This window comes from Octopus bimaculoides, chromosome 20 (assembly GCF_001194135.2).
Source record: "Octopus bimaculoides isolate UCB-OBI-ISO-001 chromosome 20, ASM119413v2, whole genome shotgun sequence".
NCBI lineage: Eukaryota > Metazoa > Mollusca > Cephalopoda > Octopoda > Octopodidae > Octopus > Octopus bimaculoides.
In genome coordinates, this window is record NC_069000.1 from 6,836,467 (window position 1) to 6,860,454 (window position 23,988).

A 23,988-nucleotide genomic window follows, 5' to 3' on the forward strand; every position below is an offset into this window, starting at 1 on the left:
TATATATATATATATATATATGGATGTGTGTATACACATGGATTTATGTTGTGTGGGTGTTTATGGCTATATATTGTATGTGTATGTCCAAATGTATAAACACACACATGTTCACACATACCATTTACACTCCTAATTTAGTTTTAATTCTTGTCATTTGTCCTTAGCTTCTCCCAAACCGGTTTTTAGTCAGTTGTCGAGCATTTGACACTTTTTAGTATTCTTTTTGTCATTTCTTGTTCCTTAACATACAAAACCTACTTTTTAGAGCTTTTTTTTTTTGTTACTATCACACTTGCCTCCTTCAGTTAATTTTAGTATTGGCCTTTAATATCGACAAGCTTGTTTCACTTACTGCATTTTAAACATGCCTTTTTTATAGCTAACCAAGCGTGTGTGTGTGTGGTCTTTTACCTATTTCAGTCATTGCAGTGCAGCCATGCTGGGGCACCGCCTTCAAAGTTTTTTGTCAAGCAATTCGACAGCCATTCTGACATTTTCTTAAGCCTGGTATTCGTGCTATCGATTTCATTTTGCCGAACAGTTTTAAGCTTTTTGGGGACATAAATAAACCGACACCAGTTTTCAATCGGTGGTGTATGCAAATGTAAATGATAGCTGGAGGGAATTTGAAAATATTTGAATATTTTTGTTCTGTCATTCTGTTTAAGTGCTGTTTAGTCTCAGTTCAACCCTGAGCAGACAGACATGTGATCAAAGGCATTCCAGTCACGACTATCCTTCCTCCCTGTTTTTTTTTTTTCTACTTGGAGGGAATCTGGAAACACATTATCCAACCTGTCTTTTTAATTCGGTCAGGTCTGACCTGAAGGCGATTTGACTGCTATCTCTAGCATTCCATGCAACCACGTAAAAGTCCACCCGTCAGCTTGCAAAATGTATTGTCGGTGGTGATGAATAAATAGGTTTGCTTGTTAATCACTGACTGACCAACATTTGACGTTCCAGTCATGACTATACTTCTTTTCCTGTTGTTTTCTTTTGCGTTATCCAAAGGTGTGAAGTTAACTAAATGTTGGCTGATATAGTGTTTCACACCTTGTTGATGATAATTAGAACACAGGTGTGATGTGTTTGTATTTTTCTGTGTTTATATAACATTGTGTGGGTTTGCAAACCATATAGAGGGAGCCTGTAGAAATGGTTGCAAGAAATAGCAACCAAATATCCCTCAAATTATATCTCAGCTTTCCTAAAAATCTAACGACACATTGGATAACTATATAGTCTTGAATATAAAGTCGTGATGGTCATGAATGAAAATTATCCGATCGTGTTTAGCAGAACAGTCACTTGGTCAAACCTTTTAGTAATATTTATAGAAAAAAATTAACTCAATCTTCCAAATTTTGTAAAACTTCTGTCCCTGTAGTTTAGCCATTTCTCTTTAAGTTTGCACCGAAATATCTTCATTTGCAAAACAAAACTTTTGTACACTTTTAAAACTGAAGAATGACAGCTTGGAATGAATATTGTCAAGGTTATAGTTTTTGTTATTCATACTCTATATTGGTTTCTATGGTTCCATAAATTATTGGTGGTGTAATCTTTTTATATAAAACTCTGCTGTAGAGTTGCCAGCAGTTGTCTTCTGCTTTTTTTCTTTTTCTTCTTGTTTTTTTCCAAAATAGTAACCAAATTACTCTCGTATAGCATCCTAAAAATAAACCCTTGCCCTGAATTACAAGTGAGGACAAGTTGATAGTATGTGCTGTGCTGTAATTAGTTGCTTTTTTTCTTCTTTTTTTTTTTTAAATGCTTGTGATGTAATTTTGAACAGGCTGAGTACTGAACACCATTCTGCGACTGGAGTAACTGGAGAGATATTCCTTTCTACTCTTGGCACAAGGCCTGAAATTTTGGCGGGAGAGGGCCAGTTGATTAGATTGACCCCAGCATGCAACTGGTACTTAAGTTATCGACTCTGAAAGGATGAAAGGCAAAGTCAACCTCAGCGGAATTTGAACTCAACATAAAAAGACGAAATACTGCTAAGTATTTCGCTGCCTTGCAACTGGAGAGACATTGGCCAGTCTTGGAATCCAACCTATGACTTTATGATCAAAAGGCCACACGCCTTCTCTCTCTCTTTCAATAAATATATAGATATATATATATATTTTTAAGCCTGATACTTACTCTGTTTCTTTTGCTGAAGTGCTAAGTTACCGTGACATAAACAAACCAACACTGGTTGTCAAGCTGTGGTGGGACACACACACATGACGGGCTTCTTTCAGTTTCTGTTTACCAAATCCACTCACAAGGCTTTGGTTGGCCTGAGGTTATAGTAGAAGACACTTGTTAAAGGTGCCAAATACCATTTAGAATATGAGTTATAAGAGCATTGGATGGAATGTGTTTTGAGTTCTGGGTTCAAATCCCACTCAAATCAACTTTGCTTTTTGTATTTCTGGGGGTTGATAAAGTACCATGTAGGATGGTAGGATTAACCTATAGCCTGGTTCAACACTATCGCATGGTCCTTGAGGGCCTGTAACAATTTGTTCTGTTATTGTATTTGGGCTCAGTTTGTAGTTTGAAAAAATTTAATCCCTCTCTCCCTTTCAGTCTTAGAGGCTTTGTTAAAAATTATGAGTATTGTTCTTCCTCCTGACTAATGTAAACATGTCATTGAGACTCAAGGTTGTACCTTACATTGAGACAGCTGTAGTAGTTTGAAGTATCTTTATTCTTGGGCCATAAATAGTGATAAATTAGTCACCTTATTTCATAATTAAAATGCACTGGTATACAAAAGGCATATCTGTATGCTTATACATTTTCATTTTATACATACACACCCAAATAAGAGTGTGTAATACTGGTGGCCCATTTCATTCAAACAATTTTCAACAATCTAAAAAGTTTGACTACGAACGCTACTAGTTGAACTGTTGACAACTGAAAGAATTCAGATATGACAGTGTCTAGACTATTGTGCCTGGTGACGGACCAGGCAGTAATGTTCTGTCACCAGATTCTGCCTTATGCATGGAACTTGTGGCTCTATTTTGGTAAATGGTTGATCAATGACAACTTCCTACTCATTGTAGTAGAGTAAATGGCTGAAAATTCCACTGACATTTAAACTGGCTACATCTGGCCTCTCACACCTATCCTATGATATTATGAAAATAATCACATCATCAAAATTTCAAAGCTAAAAGATCATGCATGATTAATTCAAGATAATTTTAATTCTTTCCATATGACAATAATCTGAATGCTAAAGGGTTAGAAACATCCATCTTACACTTTTGGCATTTCACATATTACCCTTTCATAATTGTTTCTAGGGATTGAACTCTTTGCTAGTCTCTACCAACACAGTTTCTAAAGCTACATCACTTACAAAGAAGATTTAATTTTAATGGCCATTGTCCTTTCTCGTTATTTAGCTGACTTAATCTCCTGTCTGTTTGTGATTTATTATTGTCTGAGATGAGACTATTCACTATACACTTAATGTTTGTATTGCGACTGTTGGTATTTTTATCATGGCCTGTGTCATGCTTAACCTCAATTCACTTCATTTGTCCAGACTGAATCTAGCCGGTAATTTTCATCTAGGATAGTAATGATCTTTTTACAGATTCCTCAGAAAAATACCAAAGTTTGATCTTTGTTCCAAGTATATATTTGGTTTCAAAGTATTGAATAGCATATTTATAAGTTCTTGCAGTTGTCCCTATTGGTGTTTATAATCCTGATCATCATATTATTATTCTATCTATTTTCCATGCCAGTATGAGTTGGACAGGTTGTCTCTCAGTTAAAGTTACTTCCTCAATTATATACATCTTTGTTACATTGTACTTAGCTCTAGGTCAGGCTTGACTGAGCAAACTTATTATTGAAAGCATTCCATCTTCAACCATCCCACTTTCAGATTTGAGTATACAATGTGGCCTTCCTATTGTAAGACAATCGGTTGTGATTTGAGGAGATTTGGTTGTTTCTTATAATAGGTCAAGTGACTACTCAGTACTCCCACCCTGTTTTTTTTTTGTTTTTTTTTTTGAGGTGAGTCAAGAGTATGTATATAAATCCAATACCTGGATTTTTTTCCTGTCGTGAAATGCTTCAACTGGATTGCGCTTCTCGTAATTAATGAATCATGTTGTGACTTAGCTCCATTGCTTTAACCAGACTTCTCACCTGATTGTTAGAAAACAGAAGTTAGCACCATTTCTTTCTCCCACCTTGTTTATCAGCAGTGTATTTTTATTCCTCTTTAGTTATTTCCTAGTACTGTGTGACTAATACAACATAGTTATATAATTAAAACCTGGAAAGTACAACTGATTTACCATCCCCACCTTCCCTCTTTGTTTATCACAGATCAAATTACTTTGTCTGATGTTGAAACACAGCAGAACTGAGGAAGGTGAGAAATCCCTTGGTTAGATACAGGGACATTCTGACAAATGATATCAGTTATTGTAATGGGTATTGATTAGTTTGGAAACTAGTATCATTATAGATGGAAAGGAGGGAGATTTGATAGCACATTGAAATATTTCAGTAACATTACAGAGTGAGGTGGTTTGAGGAAAGGGTCCACAAGAAAACGAGGCTCCAAGGAATGTCTCTACATGCAAGATGTAGCAACTAAACCTCCCTCAAACTACATTCTACTGTGTTATAAAATATATTTGCATAATGTAGTCTGAGGTGGAAATGACCACGGTTTGAATTCCTTTAATTAGAGTTGATCAATCAATCATTTTTACATTCCCACAATGTGGGTAGCATTCTAATCCATGGGTTGTGAGTTCATATTTCTCTTGTCACTCACACTTGTTTTGTTTCATCTCAACACAAATGGAATGATTGACTTCATTATCCTTGGAAAGTTCTGTACGATGGCCAACATCTCATTAATTAAAACTGGTGTTCTTTTTTTGGTTTGTTTATCTTTCCGCTTCTCATTAATAGAACCAGAGTAGGCTATTATTAATGTCGTCATTAACTTCTGGTTCATTAAGAGAGTGAGACATTGTTTTGTCAATACACAGTAGAAAATGTTTACAATATTGACATGTTCCAAGGTGGTGAGCTGGCAGAAACACTAGCATACTCTGGACAAAATGCTTAGTTCTGAGTTCAAATTCTGCTAAGGTCAACTTTGCCTTTCATCCTTTTGGGGGTCAATAAAAGAAGAAACCAGTTGAGCACTGGGGTCGATGTAACTGACTTAGCCCCTCCCCAAAAAATTTGAAATCAGTATTGACATGTTCAGTAAAACACAATATTATGGTGAGGCCCTTTTTTTTTTTAACCGATTAGTATTCAAATTTTTCTGTTAAACGTAATGTTTGTTTCATTTATATTGTTTTGAATTAATTGTGCATTATCTTGTTGTTTAGAGATCTCAATGATGTGATTGTTTAGTTTTAACGGCATTGTAGAGTTCAGGTGAGAGGCCAGATCTGGCCAGTTTTTCAACATAAAGCTGGTTAAATATTTTGGCCAGATATAGCTGGTTTGAATGCTAAAGGGTTGATGGTATAAGTCTTTTATCCTCTGTAGCTTCACTCAAAATTTGCATACCATATTTTCTGGTATACTAGTCAAGTTTTTCAGACCAAAATTTACTGCAAAAAACAGAATCATCCAACCCATGCTAACAGGAGAAAAGGGATGTTAAATGATGATGACATATATGTGTCTTACTGTGTCCTTGCCTTGACTTTGCATGGTAGTTGCAAACGAGTGTCACTGTTGCACAGGTGGTCACCTTGGCTTCCAGTCCTCCTTGGTTTGAAAGAAGAGCCTACTAAGGATTTATACAAGAAAATGAGGCTCCAAGGAGGAAGTCTCTACATGCTAGATGTAACAACCAAACCTCCCTCAAACCACATTCCAAATTACTGGCATAAGGCCAGTAATTTCAGAGTAGGGGTAAGTTGATTACATTGACACCAGTGTCCAACTAGTACTTACTTTATTGGCCCCAAATGGATGAAAGGCAAAGTCGACCTCAGCGGAATTTGAATTCAGAATGTAAAGTCAGATGAAATGCTGCTAAATATTTTTCTTGGTGTGCTAATGATTCTGCCAACTTGCTTCCCTAGCATATATATGTTATTGGCATAACAATTGTCCCAGCATATAGCAAAATTCAAAATATATTTTGTTCAATTAAGACATTGAAACTGTTGTCTTATTGTGCTGTTTCCTACCCAATTCTTTTGCAGAGTTGATGGCATGGCTGGCATACAATCTTTTACTTTATAATTTTAGGTATTTAGTGGATACCAAGTGGTTAAAGCAATGGAAAAAATATGTCGGATTTGATAGCTGGGACTCCTATAGCGCTGGAGATCAAAGTGCTAATCCCGGCCCTATTGACAACAAGACATTATTCAAAGGTGAGCTTGTTTTTTTTTCTTTTGTTGTTTCAAAGAACCTAACATTGATATTTCCAGTTGGTTGATATGATTTTTGGAAAGATATTTGCCTCTACATCCATCTCTAACTATTTGTCACTTTCTGCTTACACTCTAATGAACTTATCCATCTATTATTCCTAAACTTCTCTCTCTGGGTCAGCCAAGACTTGTGGAGTGACTATATCTGTTCTTGAGAGGGGACCTAATCCATTGCCCTTGTTTTAACACAATCACTTGGGGCTCTTCAACTGATTCCCCTCTGTTGTGAAAATAGACCAAATCTATGGTTTGGAGAAAATTGATGAGATCTCCTCTTTTCTTGACCAGTCTTAGATGTCTGCAAAATGATCTGGTGCTGCTCTCCTATTCTTGACTAAGCTTTACAAACTATCATCTTGAAATTATTCAGTTGTAGTATTTTCATTAAAGAATCTCTGCGTTAATGTTCTAAAAGTTCTCTCTCTTAATTGGGTTCAGTCCCACTGCATAGCATCTTGGGCAAGTGTCTTCTACTATAGCTTTGGGTCAACCAAAGCTTTGTAAGTGGAATTTGGTGGACAGAAATTGAAAGAAGCCTGTCATGTGTATGTGTGTTGACATCACATGATAATTGTGTATGTCCCTGTCATACAAGCAGTGATGCATGTTTCTGATATTCTGTGAAAACCTGCATGGCCATGGAGAAATGCTTGGAAACAGGTGAGGTTTGGCGAAAGGAATGGTGTCCAGCTATTGAAAATCAACTTTATACTGCATCTGACCCATGTAAACCTGGGAAAGTGGATGCATTTACACATGGACACCACTCAAGCTTTCCTCTTTCACTCAAGTAAAAGGCAAGGTAACCATGAATCTCCTTCACAACAGTGAGACTGTTCTGGCTCCTCTCAATCATACTTCAATCTTTTGACACCTTGATTAAAGCAACTACGCTATTTTCCTTGCTCTCTCTCAGTTGAAGGGGCTCCCCAGTCTAACAAGATACAAGCTAGCCTCACTAAGTGATTGACATTAGGAAGAGCATCCAGTTGTAGGGGCCATGCCAAAACCCAATCATTAGAGTATCATATATTGCCTCCAATCCTTTGGATCCAGTCAAAATGTCGGCCTTAGTGTGGAAAGCAGGCATAAAAATCATGTATATACATATTTGAAAAAGAAATGAATAGAACTGGCTTTCCTGATGATTTTTAAACTTTAGTAATTAGATATTTGACCATTTATAAACATTTAATTATTAAAGCAGAAAAATTACCAGAAAAACCATCCCTATTCATTATTTTTTTCAAATATATAATGCTGTACGAAAGACTTTCTAATTCTAACTATATATATATATATATATATATAAAAAGGGATTACAACATTTATGTTTTAATGAAACAATTGTAACTATAGAATGGAAAAATAATACCATAAATTCCAGTTTTTGTTTTAATGTACACAGACAGCTCAAAAGTAATTAAACATCACCATTTTCAAAAGGTTTATTTGTAGAAACAAAATGTCATTTGATGCATGCAAATACTTCATCTAGTATTTAGTAGGTATGCTTTGTGCACTTTTAATGATTTTAACCTGTCTTGGCATTGTAATAATGAGTAGTGTCTGCTTAGATAAAATGGGCTTAATGAGGGATGTCTATTTACTTTCGAGGTGTGTGTGTGTGTGTTCTTTTATTCTTTTACTTGTTTCAGTCATTTGACTGCGGCCATGCTGGAGCACCACCTTGAAGTGTTATAATTGAACAAATTGACTCGGGACTTATTTTTGAAGCCTAGTACTTATTCTATCGGTCTCTTTTGCCAAACCGCTTAGTTACGGGGACATAAACATACCAACACCGGTTGTCCCTGTTGTCAAGTTGAAACTTCAGTGTCACTATCAACTTTTCCTTGTGAAAGACAATAAGTATACTATTAGAAGTATTGAGTAATCTTTTGGTTTAATGTTAAGTTGATTTTATAATATATTTCAACATAAGAACAAGCATTAACATAATACATAGGCACATGTGTGAGGGTTTAATGGATTGGCATTGTGGAATAATGATTCTGTGTTTCGTGTACTGTATGTGTAACCCTAACCCTTTTGATACCAACCTGGTTGAAACCACTTCTGGCTCTGTAGGACAAATGTCTTGTTTCCAAAAGTTCTGAATTAAAATCTTCCGCCAAAGCTTAGTCACAATTTATGTTCCTAACACTAGCTTAATGATAACTAAGTTATTTTACTAAATTCTTTGTTATATTTAAAGTAATTGAAAGAAACACAGAGCATCTCAACAAAAATATGGTAACCACAAGGTTAATGAGGTTTGCTTCATCATCATCATCATCATCATCGTTTGACGTCCGCTTTCCATGCTAGCATGGGTTGGATGATTTGACTGAGGACTGGTGAAACCGAATGGCAACACCAGGCTCCAATCTAAATTTGGCAGAGTTTCTACAGCTGGATGCCCTTCCTAATGCCAACCACTCAGAGAGAGCTTCTTTATTAATATTAATGTAACCATAAAGTGGTAAGCTGGCAGAATTGTTTGCACACCAGACAAAATGCTTAATGACATTTCGTCTGTCTTTGCATTCTGAGTTCAAATTTCACCAAGGTTGACTTTGCCTTTCATCCTTTTAGGGGTTGAGAAAATAAGTACTAGCTGAGCACTAGGGTTGATGTAATCGGCTTAAACCCCCCCCCCTAAAATTGCTGGCCTTGTGGCCAAAATATGAAACCAATATTAATGTAACCTCAAAGCAGCAGAATTGTTAGCATACCAGACAAAATGCTTAGTGGCATTTTATCCGTCTTTACATTCTGGGTTGACTTTGCAGTACATCCTTTTGGGTCAATAAAATAAATACCAGTTGAGCATGGAAGTCAATGTAACCAATTTAGTTCCTTCCCTTGAAATTGCTCTCCTTCTGCCAAAACTTGAAATCAATATTAATGTAACCTATTTTTTTACCTTTTGTCTTTTTTTAAAGAGGATATGTGTACATTGAAAGAGCATCTGATTGATGAACTTGATTATGTCTTACTACCTACTGAAGGATGGAATAAACTTGTATCTTGGTATGGAACTGTTGAAGGACAGGTATTGTAGCCCTTTTTTATCAGTTGCTCTTGTTAGCAGCATTTGAATTTTACCAGAAGGAGATTGAATGCATTTACTATTTAAACCCACAGCATTCAGTTTTCTCTGTCAAATCCTGTATTATCTCATAGCTTTGAGATTTCAATATGTGATTGTTTGTTTTATGAATGACATTGTTGGGAGATGTGAGAGGCTGGTTCTAGCCAATTTGAACTGAAAACGGATAAAGTATTTGAGCCAGATATCGCAGGTTCAAATGCGCACATGGTATAATTTAGTCTTCAATTATTGTCTGAAAAAAAAAATGGTTAGACATGTCTTGGAACACCTGTAGTGATAGGTCTGCTGGGACTAAATGACGACAGCAATCACTATTTCATGTTGAATAATTTCCCTCTAAAACTTGATGGCAGTTTATAAAATATCACTTTGATTCTATAACTTCACCACTTGAATCAGTTTAAGTTTTCAGGATCATCTGCTGAGCTGCAACATCTAATAATAATATTCCAGATTAGCTGAAAATAAAATACATTACAAGAATTTGAAAAACCAAAGCAAATCTCTCTAAGCACGTACATACACACATACCTTATTACTTACTATAATCTTTCGTCTCAAGAATATTCAACCATAGACATCCCATACAAGTTTTGTCCTTCATTGCCAATCTTCTGTAAAAACCTTTCTGGTTATGTCTTTTACTCTTTTAGTTGTTTCAGTCATTTGACTGTGGCCATGCTGGAGCACCGCCTTTAGTCGAGCAAATCGACCCCAGGACTTATTTTTGGGATGCCTAGTACTTATTCTATCGGTCTCTTTTGCCGAACCGTTAAGTTACGGGGACATAAACACACCAGCATCAGTTGTCAAGCGATGTTGTGGGGACAAACACACACATATATATATACATATATACGACAGGCTTCTTTCAGTTTCCGTCTACCAAATCCACTCACAAGGCTTTGGTCGGCCAGAGGCTATAGTAGAAGACACTTGCCCAAGGTGCCAGCCACGCAGTGGGACTGAACCCGGAACCATGTGGTTGGTAAGCAAGCTACTTACCACACAGCCACTCCTGTGCCTAATATGAAAATATTACCTTACTTGGAAAGGGTGAAGGTTGGTGTTAGGAAGAGCATCTAGTTGTAGAAAATCTTTCTCTCCAGACTTTTGTCCAACTCCTGCAAGCATGGATAAGTGAGCATTAAAAATGATGTGGTTCACACTACAGTAGTCATCAATTGATAACCATTTCATTGACCTTCTTTTATGAAGTAACAAACACAGGTACACAGGTCTTTTGTCACTTCACATACTTCATGTTAGTGATAAACATAACAATGTAAAATGATTATGAATATTCATTAGTCTTGTATTTATATCTACAACAACATTGTACGGCAGATTTTCGGCTAGCTTTCTAAAACTCTGTTTGTATGTCAAGGTTGTGAATTTTCTGGGGAAAAGAAAAAGTTTTCTAGACTTATATGTGACAGGTATCAAGAGTTTGATTAGGAAACCTTCATTTTAGACAAGTTTCACAGAAATATGTTAATATATGAATTCACAGCATATCATCTCTGTAATTAGTAATTATCTTTACTTAGTGTCAAAACTGTTCATCATCATCATATGTCCAGTTTTCCTAACTGGCATGGGTTGGACAGTTTGACCAGAGCTGCACTAGGTTCCAGTCTGATTTGGCTTTGTTTCTACGGCTGGATGATCTAACTAACACCAATCACTTTACAGAGTGTGCTGGGTGCTTTTTGTGTGGTACCGACATGGGTGCTTTTCACATAGCATTATTATTTTAAGATTTGGCTGCTATTTTTAGTGCTGAAATAATCCTTTATTGGTCCATAAGTGTTACATCTATGTCTCCTCTCCTATAGGTACCATGTCCCTGCTTGTAGTTGCTGTGGTGTTTATAGCTACTGCCTCATTCCTAAAGTTGCTGTATATGTACCATGGCACTGTATTCCTTAGAACAGAACTGATAACCTCATAGAAAACTAAGTCAAGAGGTTCTCATTAATAATTAGTTAAGTAATAGTTAATGTATTAATTTATCTAAAATTAGATCATATTTGTATATCATTACTAACAGCTGCTGTACATTGATCAGTGAATATCTTATATTTTCATTTTTTGTTTTTTGTTAATTGTTAATGAAATTTTGTTTTAGCAAATAATCTGAATATATTTTGTAAAATTGAAGTTGTAGCTAATTTAACGTTTAAGTGTTGTTGCTATTTCTGAGGATGGGGGCATAAGTTTAATAAACATGAAAGAGTTAACGTCTTTCTGCAAGATGGTAAACATTGCTTTGTACATAAGCAGAGTTGATTCTGTCACGAATTAGATATATGAGGAGGAGCAATTATAAATACCACATTTAATGTTTGTTTGTCGTCATTTAACATCTGTCTTCCTTGCTGACATGGGTTGGACGACAGCTTGACAAGATCTGGTGAGCCACAGAACTGCATCAAGTTCCGATGTCAGTTTTGGCATGGTTTTTATGGTTGGATATTCTTCTTAATGCTAATCACTTTATAGTGTATACTGGGTGATTTTTTGTTTCTTTTGTGGGGTGGGTGAGTGTTTGGACATCAGCACTAGTGAGGTTGCCAAGTAACCTGCAAAGCAGAGAAAGAAAAAATAGGGAAAAAGACCCATTACTAGGTGGTGGGGTAAGTTGAAAGTCATGCTCAAGCAACACTGATGACAAAACTTCTCTATATGCAGTAGTTTTGGATTTGGGTGAGAAGAGCTTCCCTGTAAAATAAAATGGTCTGTCTTTATTCATTCATTCAGCAGGACACATGTCTCTTCTGCTGGTGGGACTCTCCTAAGTGCATTGCTCCAGTCCACTCAGCTGTAAAAGGGTAACCCTGCAATGGACCGGTACATTCCATTCAAGGTGAATGTTGAGACTTCAGTCACTTTATACGTCATGAAAACTGGGCAACTAGCCCCAGGAGTCCCAGAACATGAGACAGCAATGTACAGAGATTGGGGATGGTGAAAGTGTACCATACAGCTTTGCCTCTGAATATATGAAGAGATATTTTTATTGGAAGTGTGTGTTTGATAAAAGCTCACATGATCTGTAAATCTAATTTGTATGATTTCCTCTTAGGAACAGACATGGCTGTATGATCGAGAAGTTTGCTGGGTTCATTCCCACTGCATAGCACCTTGGGCAGGTGTCTTCTCTTATAACCTCAAGCCATCCGAAGCTTTGTGAGTGGATTTGGTAGCCGGAATCTGAAAAAAGCCCATTGTATGTATGTGTGTCTGTGTCTGTGTGTGTGACCTTGTTTTGACATCGCTTGATAGTTGTAAATGAGTGTCATTGTCATACAAAGAGTGTCATTCACATCCACTATTCTGTGAGAGCATTTCTGGCCACGAGGAAATATTAACTTGCTTGGAAACAGGTTGGCAACAGGAAATACCATCTAGCTGTACCAAATATGCCTCAACAAACTCCATCTAGCCCTCTCGCCCATGCAAGCATGGAAAAGTGAATATTAATAATGACATTGATGTTCCTTTCATTGTCAACTGATATAACTGAGTGTAAACTACATTTGTAATGAGTTATGGTCAGACATTCCATTTGTGGCCATCTCGTCTTTTCTTTTTTTTCTTTTCTCCTTTATCAATACATCTGGGACTACATTATCCAATGTTTTTTTGTTTTTAAGTGACTAAGATGTAATTTGAAGGAGATTTAGCAGTTATTTTTAGCAGGCACCTCCCATTGCCTCAGCCCATAGGTTGGTTAGGCATGTTCTGTCATATAGTCTGTTACATTTTGCCTTTTGTGATGTATTTAAATGAATTTAAAATGATTTCACATGACTCACTATTAAGGTAGCTTTTTTATTCTCTTTTAAATGAGTCAGCATAAGTTCAATATTTTGAGTGATTGCTATCTGGTATGTTTTTAACTAAATACATTGTCAAACTTTCACAAACATTAACAGATGGCATGTCCAAACTAGCTCCTTTTGTGTAGCTAGTAGATATTCTGATTAATCAAGTTTTAATATAGCCAACTGTATATCATAGTTAATGTATATACACTGTTGATAGACCAGTGACTGCAGTATTTTGTATATATAGTTATTCACTTAATCTAAGATAATGCCAATAGTTAATCCATGATAATGATGATTCTATGAAGATAACAAAAGCAAATTGAGATCGTTTAGCTCCGGATTCAGCTTTAGACCAGTATTCATTTATGACCATTTTGTGTTTATATATCTAGGATTACATCAGCTGTGATTTGAGGGAATGTAGTTACAGTTTCTAGTAGGTCGCATGACAACATAGTGGCTCCCTTATTGGCTCACTTGATATATTGAGGCGATTTTGAACATGCAATGAGAAGAAATAAGAACCTGTGCATTCTTTTTAACACATTTACTACTGACCTGCCTAAAACTTGCCTAGGTTCTCTGACAAATTTTGTTTTAACCCTTTAGCATTTAAACCAGTCGTGTCAGGCCCAAATATTGTAACGTTATATGTTCAAACTGACCAGATCAGGCCTCTCATGCCTACCCTAAAATGTCATTCTAATAATAAACAATCAGATCATTGAAATCTCAAAGCCACCAAGTGATGCATGATAAATTCAAAACAATGTGGATAATGAAGCATTGCATGATAATCTGAATGTTAAAGGGTTTTAACCCTTTAGCATTCAGATCTGAAGTAAAATCTTCCATCAGAACTTCATGGTGATATATGTTCCAAGCACCATCTTAATATTGACAAAGATATTTTGATAAATTCTTCATTATTTTCAAAATTAATAGAAACAAAAGTAATGTAGTTTAAGAGAAATATCGTAACAAAGGGGTTGATTCTTTTGTTGCTATATTTTCCTCCAGAAAATGTGTTTCGGTTTAGTTATAAAAATAACCCTGAATTTAAGCAGGTTTCATAAACCAACTGTTTATTGATATATGTTCTCATATTTGCTTATACGTGACACTAGCTGCTTCAAAACTACTGTAATTACAGATAAATCATTATTTAGCCCTTTTGTTGTCATATTTCTGTTGAAATGTGCTGCATTTATTTCTATTAATTTTGACAAAATGCTAAGCAGCATTTTTTCTTCTGAGCTCATATTCCACTGAGGTTGACTTTACCTTTCATCCTTTTGTGGTATCATTCAACCTCTGGGGGTCAGTGTAATCAACTAGCCACCCCTCCCATCAAAATTTCAGGTCTTGTAGAAAGAATTATTAAGTTGGTGTTTGGAACATGAATATGAAATTTGATCGAAGGTTTTGAGATCACTTTTAAGACGGGAAGTTTGTTTCATAGAACCAGATGGTTTGGTGTCAAAAGAGCCCAACAAGCTTTCATAATGTCACCAACATAGTTCAAGAGAATTTTTGATTCAAGTTACATGTCAGGTGTTGTATTATCAAACTGGAGAATCTATTGATTGTAATGCCATTATGTTTAGAAATTAAAACATTTGAAGGCTCTCCCTCACACACACACACAGTCAATAGGCCACTGCTGTCATTAATTATATTCCAATATATTTGTCTTATAATCAACTTCCCCCCCCCCTTCCCCCGAAATTGTTGGCTTTGTGCCAAAATTTGAAACCATTATTATTATTTCTTACTTGGTCTGATTGGTAAAAGATAATTCCATAATGTTTCTGTGTGGTGGTCATTACATCTACTTTGGGTTGTTTGATTTAAAGCACTTAATTTGACAGCTTCAATTAGTTGCTTAATTAAGCAGATAATTATTTAGATTCTCTATGATATCATCATGGTGGCCCAACATTTTCATGTTTTATCAGTTGCTGTCTCTCTCTCCTCCCTCTCCCAACTCCTGTATCATTTGTCGCCCCCTCAACCCTACCCAATTTCTACAGTTGTCACCTACTCTTCCCTATGTAGCTTCCCTCAACACTTGTCTTTCCTTGTATTCACTGTCTCATCCATTCCCTATCTCTAACCATCTCTTACTCTCCCTGTTCTTCTGTCCCCACTCACTTCTGCTCACCTTGTGTCTTGAAGGCTCATCTGACATATCACTATTTTTATCTTTTTCCGGCTCCACCCCTATCACCCCCACCTTCTCTTTTAACATGTGAGTAGCTATGTAGCTTCCCACATCAAGAAACCTGTTCTGTTTGGACCCTTCTTTCATACTTTAACCCCTCATCCACTAACATAAAAACCACCTCCCTTTTGTATTGTAGTCCCACTCAGTTTTGCAAGCTGCATGGTGACCTCACTTGTGCTGGTGCCATGTAAAAAGCACCCTGTATACTTTGTAGAGTGATTGACATTAATAAGGGCATCCAGGTGACCCTGGAGCATGATGCAGTCTTTGGACTTGTTGGATCCTTGTCAAACTATTCAACCCTTTGTTGGATACTGTCTGATGATGACATCAGTTCCTCCTGGCCAAAGCCCCTTTCACTTTACTGAGTGGAAAAGAAGTACCTTCTTCTAGCTGTTGTCATTAACTTATGTAACAAAGGAAACACAAAGGTCTTTATATTTAATTTTAAATCTTTGTCCCCAAAATGGGACATTGGCCCTTAATGGGTTAATGTCTGAAATTAAATGTAAATTTGAATTTAGTTTAATTGCACTTTACTATATTGTTACTTTTTTTTTTTTTCTTTTTCTGTAAACCTAGGAACCGATTGCTCGCAAGGTCATTGAGCAGGGAATGTTTGTGAAACACTGTAAAGTAGAGGTTTACTTGATAGATCTTAAACTCTGCCATAATTCTGACCTGGAAGATGTTCACACAAAACAATTTAGTCGAGCTGTTACAATAGGTAAGTTTTTTTTTCCTTCTTTCCTCACTCTTCTCGGCATAGAGGTGACCCATTTTGTTTACCTTATAATTCTGGTTATAGAACTGGTTAGTTCCTCCTCTTAGTATTGTCAGTGGACAAGTTTATCTTTATTTCCTATATAATCTGTAAAGGAGAGGGATGAAGGCAGCTTCATCTACTTTTTGGAATTCACTGTGAAAGATGGTTTGCAAAAATGAATCAGAATAATTTCATTTCTCTCATTTTTGCACTACAAAGTTATAAAAGATATCACAAGTTTATAAAGTTTGGGAGAGAACTTGAAACTGCCAGGTCTAATCTTAAAAAAAGGAGAAAAAACTAAAATCTCTTCTGTTGTAAACTTTTCTTTCAATGAATTTCTGACAAATGAAAGTTTTTTTTCTTTTTTTCTTTTTTTTTTTTGTGTGTGTCAGTTGTAATTTCTACTGTTACGATTTGAAGTATTTGTTTCGATTGTCTTAGTTTGTTTTCTCTGTTTGCAGATCAAATTGAGAAAGAAATGAGGAAACTGTTCAACATAGCTGATGACAAAGATACTCGCTTATGGAATCGTTATATGTGTAATACATATGAACATCTCAGTAAAACAGACAACACAATTCAAGATGCTGGATTATATCAGGGACAGGTGAATATTTTATTACATGACATATATGATTTTGAATTGATCATGCATTATCTCATAGCTTTTAGATTTTGTTGTGATTATTTTTACAATGACATTGTCGGGTAGATGTGAGAGGCTGGATATGGCTGGTTTAAATGCTAAAGGGATAAATATATCCTGTTCGGTGGGCCCAAGATGTAATCTAGTCTGGTCGTTTTATTTTTTCTGTTTTGTGTAAGAAGGGCTGTGTTTGGCATATTTGTACATAATTTTGTTATTTAATCCCTAGATTAATTCTAATTAGCAGACCTATGATGAAAGAATATTCTAGCCGTGATCATCCTAACTTTAATACATTATTGTCCAATGTCTCATTGAAGATGATAGGGTGTAATTTGAAGATTTAGCTACTGTTTGTTCTACAAAGTTGAGTAATCTTGAAAAGAGTTGGCAATTATAATTACTGGTATTATAGAAATCATCATTTAGAAATTTTACAAATTCTTGGATGGTCAATGTCTTTTTTTCTTTCAAATTATAACCCTATTTAAATTTTTGTTAATTATGGCAATAGCTATAGATTTATGTGGTAACAGGAGAGCTACAGTTGTTGTGCAGTAATTTCAGACTGAGTATCAAATATATATTGTTTATTGATCCAATTAGCTATATGTATTATTGTAATTAAGCCAATGATCCAATTAGCTCTATGCATTATTCTAATTATGCGAAACAATATCTTAGGAATGGATCATCCAAATATAATATTCAGATATTTTACAGAATTTTACCACAAACATTCTTATTTTATTTATAAAAACAGAGATTTGGGTTTTAGCTTAAACAATTTGATAAGATTCCATGCTAAAGGTTAATGAAAGTGTCCTAAAAATAGCGGCTTTCTGAAGACTGTTTATATTCATTTATTTCACAGTTAATCCTAATTGAACCCCAAAATGAAGATGGAACTTGGCCACGACAGGCTAAAAGGTAAATTGATGATGTATTGAAGATATGTTGAGTGATGGTGATTGTGGTTGTTTTTATGACTGTGGATCTAACAGCTTATTGACAGAAATCTATGATTAATGTTGTAAACATCCGACGTGGAGAATAGTTGGTTTGACATTCCACTGTGATAAATAGCAAATGATGTCAAATCAAGTACAAATCTATTTTACGAGCTTTCTGTCATTCATTCATTTTGCATCCTGCCATGTTAAAGCTGTCCTTTTTTAAAAATTTTCTTTTAATACATTGTTCCTGATCTACCTTAGTTGCCAGTGTATCAGATGTACGCTCACATAAGACAAACCCCTGCTTCTTTGTGGGAAAACCTCCAAAATTTGTTTCATACACTTGGTGTTCCATTTGTTATATGTTCACATTAGACACAAGGCAATTTTGTTGTTACATTTAAGAATAAAAAAAAAAGCATGCCTTATACACCATTCTAGTGTGATCTGTCTCCTTATTAATATTCTTAAGGTGGTGAGCTGGCAGAATCGTTAGCACACTGGGCAAAATGCTCAGTGGCATTTCGTCTGTGTTTACATCTGAGTTCAAACACTACTGAAGTCAACTTTGCCTTTCATCCTTTCAGGATTGATAAAAGAAGAGCTGAGTACAGGGGTTGTGCCAAAATTTGGAACCAATATTAATGCAAAGATTCATGGTGAAAGTCATGTCACTGTCATGCAAGCAATGTCAAGTCATTTCCAGTATTCTGTGAAAATATACCTGGTCATAAGGAAATATGACTTTGCTTGGAAATGAGTGAGGGTTGGCAACAGGAAGGGCATCCAACTGTAGAAAACCCCACCTCAATAAACTCTGGCTCATGCACGTATGGAAAATATGATGATATATAACTGTTTTATCAGTTTTATTGCATGTTAGTATAAGGGGTTTGTCAATAATAGATTAGTACTTATGGGCCTTTCTCATTTGCTTAAAGTGAAGCCTTTTTGCTTTAAAAGAATAGATTGAAAAACCTAGCCACTTCCTAGAAATATATGCAACTAGACTATTCTAAACAAATAGAAAATATCTTAGACACGATTATTTCCCTTACAAGAGAAACCCCATTGAAATATGTCTCTCTCTGTTGACGGTACTGTGATGCTTCTTACGATGATATATGTATATTTTTTGTTACAGTACCAGTTCTTACAATGCTAGCAGTACCCCTATTGAAAGACAGCCTTATATATCTACAAGGTAGGTTTATTTTTCTCATTGTACTTTTATTGTTTAATTTAAATAAACTTTAACCGCACTACTTAACATAACTTCTCGTCTCCAGGTCTTCTGCATATAGCTACAGCCCCCATGATGGAAATTATAGCTCGTATGGGTGCTACAACAATGAATCTGGTCGATCGCAAGCGGTGCCTGGTCTCTGTGGATTGTCTAATCTTGGGAACACGTGTTTTATGAATTCTGCCCTTCAGGTAAATATTACATCTTATGAGGAGGAGTGTATTAATAATTAATATAAAAATTAAAACAAGTTAACACCTGTCTTTCATTACAATATCTTTCTTTCTTTTTCTTTTTTTACTCCTAAAATCATGTACATGGATATTTTAATGTTTTTTAGTCATTTTTTTTAGAAGAAATGAAATATTTTTCTCTCAAGGTCCTCTTGAATAAATTAAATACAGTGGGGTGGGTCACAAATTTTACTACGTACCAGTCATGAAATATAAAATGCTGAAAGTTGTCTTCTAATAGCAATCTAGATCTAATTTTCAAATTAGAAATTGATTTTTTTATATCTGCTTCTTATTTAATTTGATCTTAATGTCTTTCTTTTACTTCTGTTTCATTTTCACAAGAAATTTTTAATAATAATCCACTTTGTTTGAAAGAAACTTTTTGACCCTTGAGCATTCAGATTTCTGCCCGTATGTGCCATGTGTCTCATGCAATACACAGGACATTTCTTTGGTATCCAAATGATACACTTTCCCAATTTCTTTTTTCAACTACTACAGTAACTTGGAACTTAGGAAAGTTTTATATTATTTGGAAAATATGAAACATGGAAAAAAGTAAAAGTTTGCAAACGAGTGCAGATGTCTATGAAAATGCTATGAACAAATTAATCTTGCATTATCTTGTAGCTGTGAGATTTTGATGCGATTATTTTTAGAACGACATTGTAGGATAGGTGTGAGAGACTGGATCTGGCCAGCTTAAAATACTAAAGGATCAAATAATCCCTTCATTGAATAAGTTTAAAAATTGTATTAAAAGAAGTGTGTTGATGCATTGTTTTTGTTCTCCTTCCATTCCAGTGTATGAGTAATGTCTCCTCTCTTACTAATTACTTCCTTGAAGAAAAGTGGAACGATGAGCTCAATGAAGACAACCCTCTCGGTATGCAGGGAGAAATTGCAAGGACCTACGCTGAACTTGCTAAGTTAATGTGGTCGGGCAGATACACCTACACAGTCCCAAGAAATTTCAAAGTGAGTAATGTCTTTCCTATGCTCAGTTCTAAATATTTGTTTTTGAGTTTACAGAGTATAAAGGAGATATCTTGTATATCTCTCTGCACGCACATGTAATGAAAGGTGATCCACGCATGACCATGCCATCCACCCCACGTCCCTCTCCAATGTTTTACCTAAAGCTGTATCCAATGTATGTAAGACACCTACTGTATTTTAAGGACACGTTGGATAAGGTCCTGCTAGATGTGATGGTCACATTTGGAACAGTATTGATCATGTTTTCTCAGTTTATGACCGATGACATTAGTATTCTTTATTAGAAGGTTAAAATCTGAAGGCTTTATTCAATGTAAAGCTGTTTGTAACATTAGTCCTTATCTGATAGGGCAGGCAGTACACACATGACTGTAGTCATATGACAAAACTCAGCAAAGCCATGTTAATCTTCATGAACAACTTATTGTCATTAGACTATATGCAACACCAGTCAATGTAAAACAAACCACTAAAGGTGAATCTGGTTTTACTTGTGTATTAGTAACAAGGACTAGTTCAATCTTCATTGTTGGGAGTAAATTATTTTCACAACATTGAGCTTAAATAAAACAAATGTGTGTATAAATGTAAACAAAGAAATATTTGTAATTTTATTAGAAGCATCGAAAGTGTGTATTCTACGATACAAATAAATGTGAATAATTGTCATCATCATTTAACGTCTGTTGTTCATGCTGGCATGGGTTGGACGGTTTGACCAGGGCTGCTAGAAATATATTTGAAGGATTTCTCTTTTATTGTACAGCACAAGGCATCTCATTGGTTAGAACATCATATAAGTTTTCTGGCTGATTGAGACATCTTATTACTTCTTTGTGAAGTCTTTAAACTTGACTCCTAAAACTACAGGACTGCATGTTCTGTGATCTTCACAAGATGTCATATTTTTCTATGGCATGAATCTGAGGAATGTGTTATGGTTGATGTTGAATGGGGTGTTTTAAACTAGTTTTCATAGGATCTGAATTTGATCAGAGAAATTGCAGTAGCTTTTGTATTCCTCCCCCGTCCCTACAAATGTTAGCGGTTATGCACCACCACACTTGATATTTACGAAATAACTCATTCACTGTTGTTGTTTCATTCTCACAGATAGCTGTTGGTAAATTTGCTCCTCAGTTCTCTGGTTTCCAGCAGCAAGATTCCCAAGAATTAATGGCCTTTCTTTTAGATGGGCTTCATGAGGATCTGAATCGAATTCGCAAGAAGCCTTACATAGAGTTAAAGGATGCTGAAAACCGACCAGATAAAGTAAGTTTTTGTGGCTGTTTCTTTTTTTTTTTTTTCATCCTCTTTATTAATATTATTTTTAATTTTTAATTAACGCATGATTTATAAAGTTTGAATTAACAAATTGTATGAACAGCTGTATATGTTATATTGATACAAATGTAAATGTTTTATACAAACAGTTGTTTTCTTTGCAAAGCTATAAATATATTTAGTTACGTTTTATGTTTTTGTACCTTGCAGGAAGTCGCCGAAGAAGCTTGGGGAAATTACCGCAAAAGAAACGATTCAGTGATTGTTGATACATTTCATGGTTTGTTGAAGTCCACTTTAGTTTGTCCACAATGTTCCAAAGTCTCTGTAACATTTGACCCATTTTGTTACCTTTCATTGCCTTTACCCATCAAGAAAGAACGGCAGATGGAGGTGTTTTGGGTCCCCTTAGATCCTGCCAAACACCCTGTTCAGGTTGGTTACTCTTTCCAGCATACATACATGCTCTCTCTCTCTCTTTCTCTCTCTCTCTCTCTTTCTCTCTCTCTCTCTCTCTCTTTCTCTCTCTCTCTCTCTTTCTCTCTCTATCTCTCTCTCTCCTCCACTTGTTATTTATGTTTACATTTTTTCTTTTTCAGTACAAACTAACTGTTCCAAAATTGGGCACTGTCTCAGATTTGTGTTCTGCCTTATCTAAATATGTGAATAAACCAGCAGATCAGGTGAGTCTGAACTCTGAACTACCTCTCAAGACTCCTCCTAAAACAGCTGTTTGGTAATAGTTTAGTAACAGTTCCATGGTGCATATCTCTGCATGAGATATATACAATCACATGGGTAGCAAATAAACCCTGGTAACAACAGCAAGTAGATGGTTATGGGGGTGGGGTAGATGAAGTGTTGAGGAGACAATTATTGTATATGAAGAGAATATGGTACCTGATGATGGATGTGTAGAGATTTCACCACAACAAATACCTGAAAGGTGTAATTAAAGCTCAGAACCATTTTAAGAAGTAACTGAAAGATTTACTACTTTAATATATTGTCCATTTTTGCAAGAAATTTTCAAAATAAGAATTTGCACAAATTATACAAAATAACTTTTTAATTATTTTGTTTGGTGTATGAAACATATTATTGAAAGGCTTCTCATATATAACTAAGTGGGAAGGTTTTAATTAAAAAATACAAACCCTGTAACACTTGCTTTATATCATAAAAGCAGAGGGACACTCTTGAATAGGTCGGTGCTAAATGGGTTACAAGAGGAAAGGTTGCATTTATGTCTGGTGTTCTTAGACAGGCATTTATCTTGCTAACGTACCATTCTTAAGAGACCTGGAGCAGCAGCAGTAGCAATATACACAATGTTAATGATTTCAAAGTCTTTGTGTTGTGTGTATAAAACAATGGGAGAAAGACAGAGAGACAGGCAGGAGAGTTGTGGTTGAAATGGAACTTGTTTGGAATCACAACTGATCCAATGGCAGTGTGTTGATACTGCACTGACTGTTGGTATTCTGCAATGTTTGACAGTTTCTGCAGCTAGTTAACTATTTTGTGTATGACTGTACACTGTAATTTATAAACGACAGTTTTCACATCTGGATATTCACATAAATGTCAAGTATTTTTGTTTAATGTAAAGAAGTGTCTCTCGGGTAATATTACTCCTTTCTGTTTTCAGATGATTGTCACTGATGTCTATAGTCATAAATTTCATAAGATCTATTCAAAAGAAGATGGATTGAGTCCGATTACAGACAGGGATGATATTTTCATGTTAGTTTTATTTTACTTTCCATTGAACTTTTTCACATAAACATGTATATAATTTTTTAAAATTGTTTCATATCTGTTATTAATATATTTGACTTGAGACATAGAAAGCCAATGAGTTTTGGCATCAAGTTAAATGAATTTCATCTCTTGTTGATCTTCTCATTACCACTCTCAGCTGTTTATCTCCAGATGAATCAGAACATTCAGCTCTGCGAGGAGAATCTTTCAAGCCAAACTTAGATTCTTAAAATTGTTGGAATTATTGGAACCAATCAAAACATGACAATTACTTTATATTTATTCCACCACAGGCAGCAGCACAGTTGCCATTTTTGATCTCCTATATCACTCATCGTCATCCAATGTCTGTTTTCCATGCTGCCATGGTTCAGATGGCTTGACAAGAGCTGACAAGCTGGAGATATATATATATATATATATATATATATGTATATGTATATATATAT

The 23,988-nt window shown here is 35.4% G+C and overlaps 1 protein-coding gene across 2 annotated transcripts in view; it reads left to right on the forward strand.

The window, feature by feature from the left end:
* Window positions 1-23,988, forward strand: part of LOC106869189 (ubiquitin carboxyl-terminal hydrolase 15) — a 36,990-nt gene that overhangs the window by 4,481 nt on the left and 8,521 nt on the right. The window contains exons 2-13 of one of the 2 annotated variants that reach the window (XM_014914820.2): window positions 6,271-6,398; window positions 9,407-9,516; window positions 16,222-16,366; window positions 16,870-17,015; window positions 17,929-17,984; window positions 19,155-19,214; window positions 19,300-19,447; window positions 20,297-20,470; window positions 21,605-21,763; window positions 21,986-22,210; window positions 22,375-22,458; window positions 23,427-23,521. In XM_014914820.2, the coding sequence (XP_014770306.1) occupies window positions 6,271-6,398; window positions 9,407-9,516; window positions 16,222-16,366; window positions 16,870-17,015; window positions 17,929-17,984; window positions 19,155-19,214; window positions 19,300-19,447; window positions 20,297-20,470; window positions 21,605-21,763; window positions 21,986-22,210; window positions 22,375-22,458; window positions 23,427-23,521 (1,530 nt within the window). The remainder of the gene's footprint in view (window positions 1-6,270; window positions 6,399-9,406; window positions 9,517-16,221; window positions 16,367-16,869; window positions 17,016-17,928; window positions 17,985-19,154; window positions 19,215-19,299; window positions 19,448-20,296; window positions 20,471-21,604; window positions 21,764-21,985; window positions 22,211-22,374; window positions 22,459-23,426; window positions 23,522-23,988) is intronic. The other variant, XM_052974943.1, reaches the window with a different exon arrangement.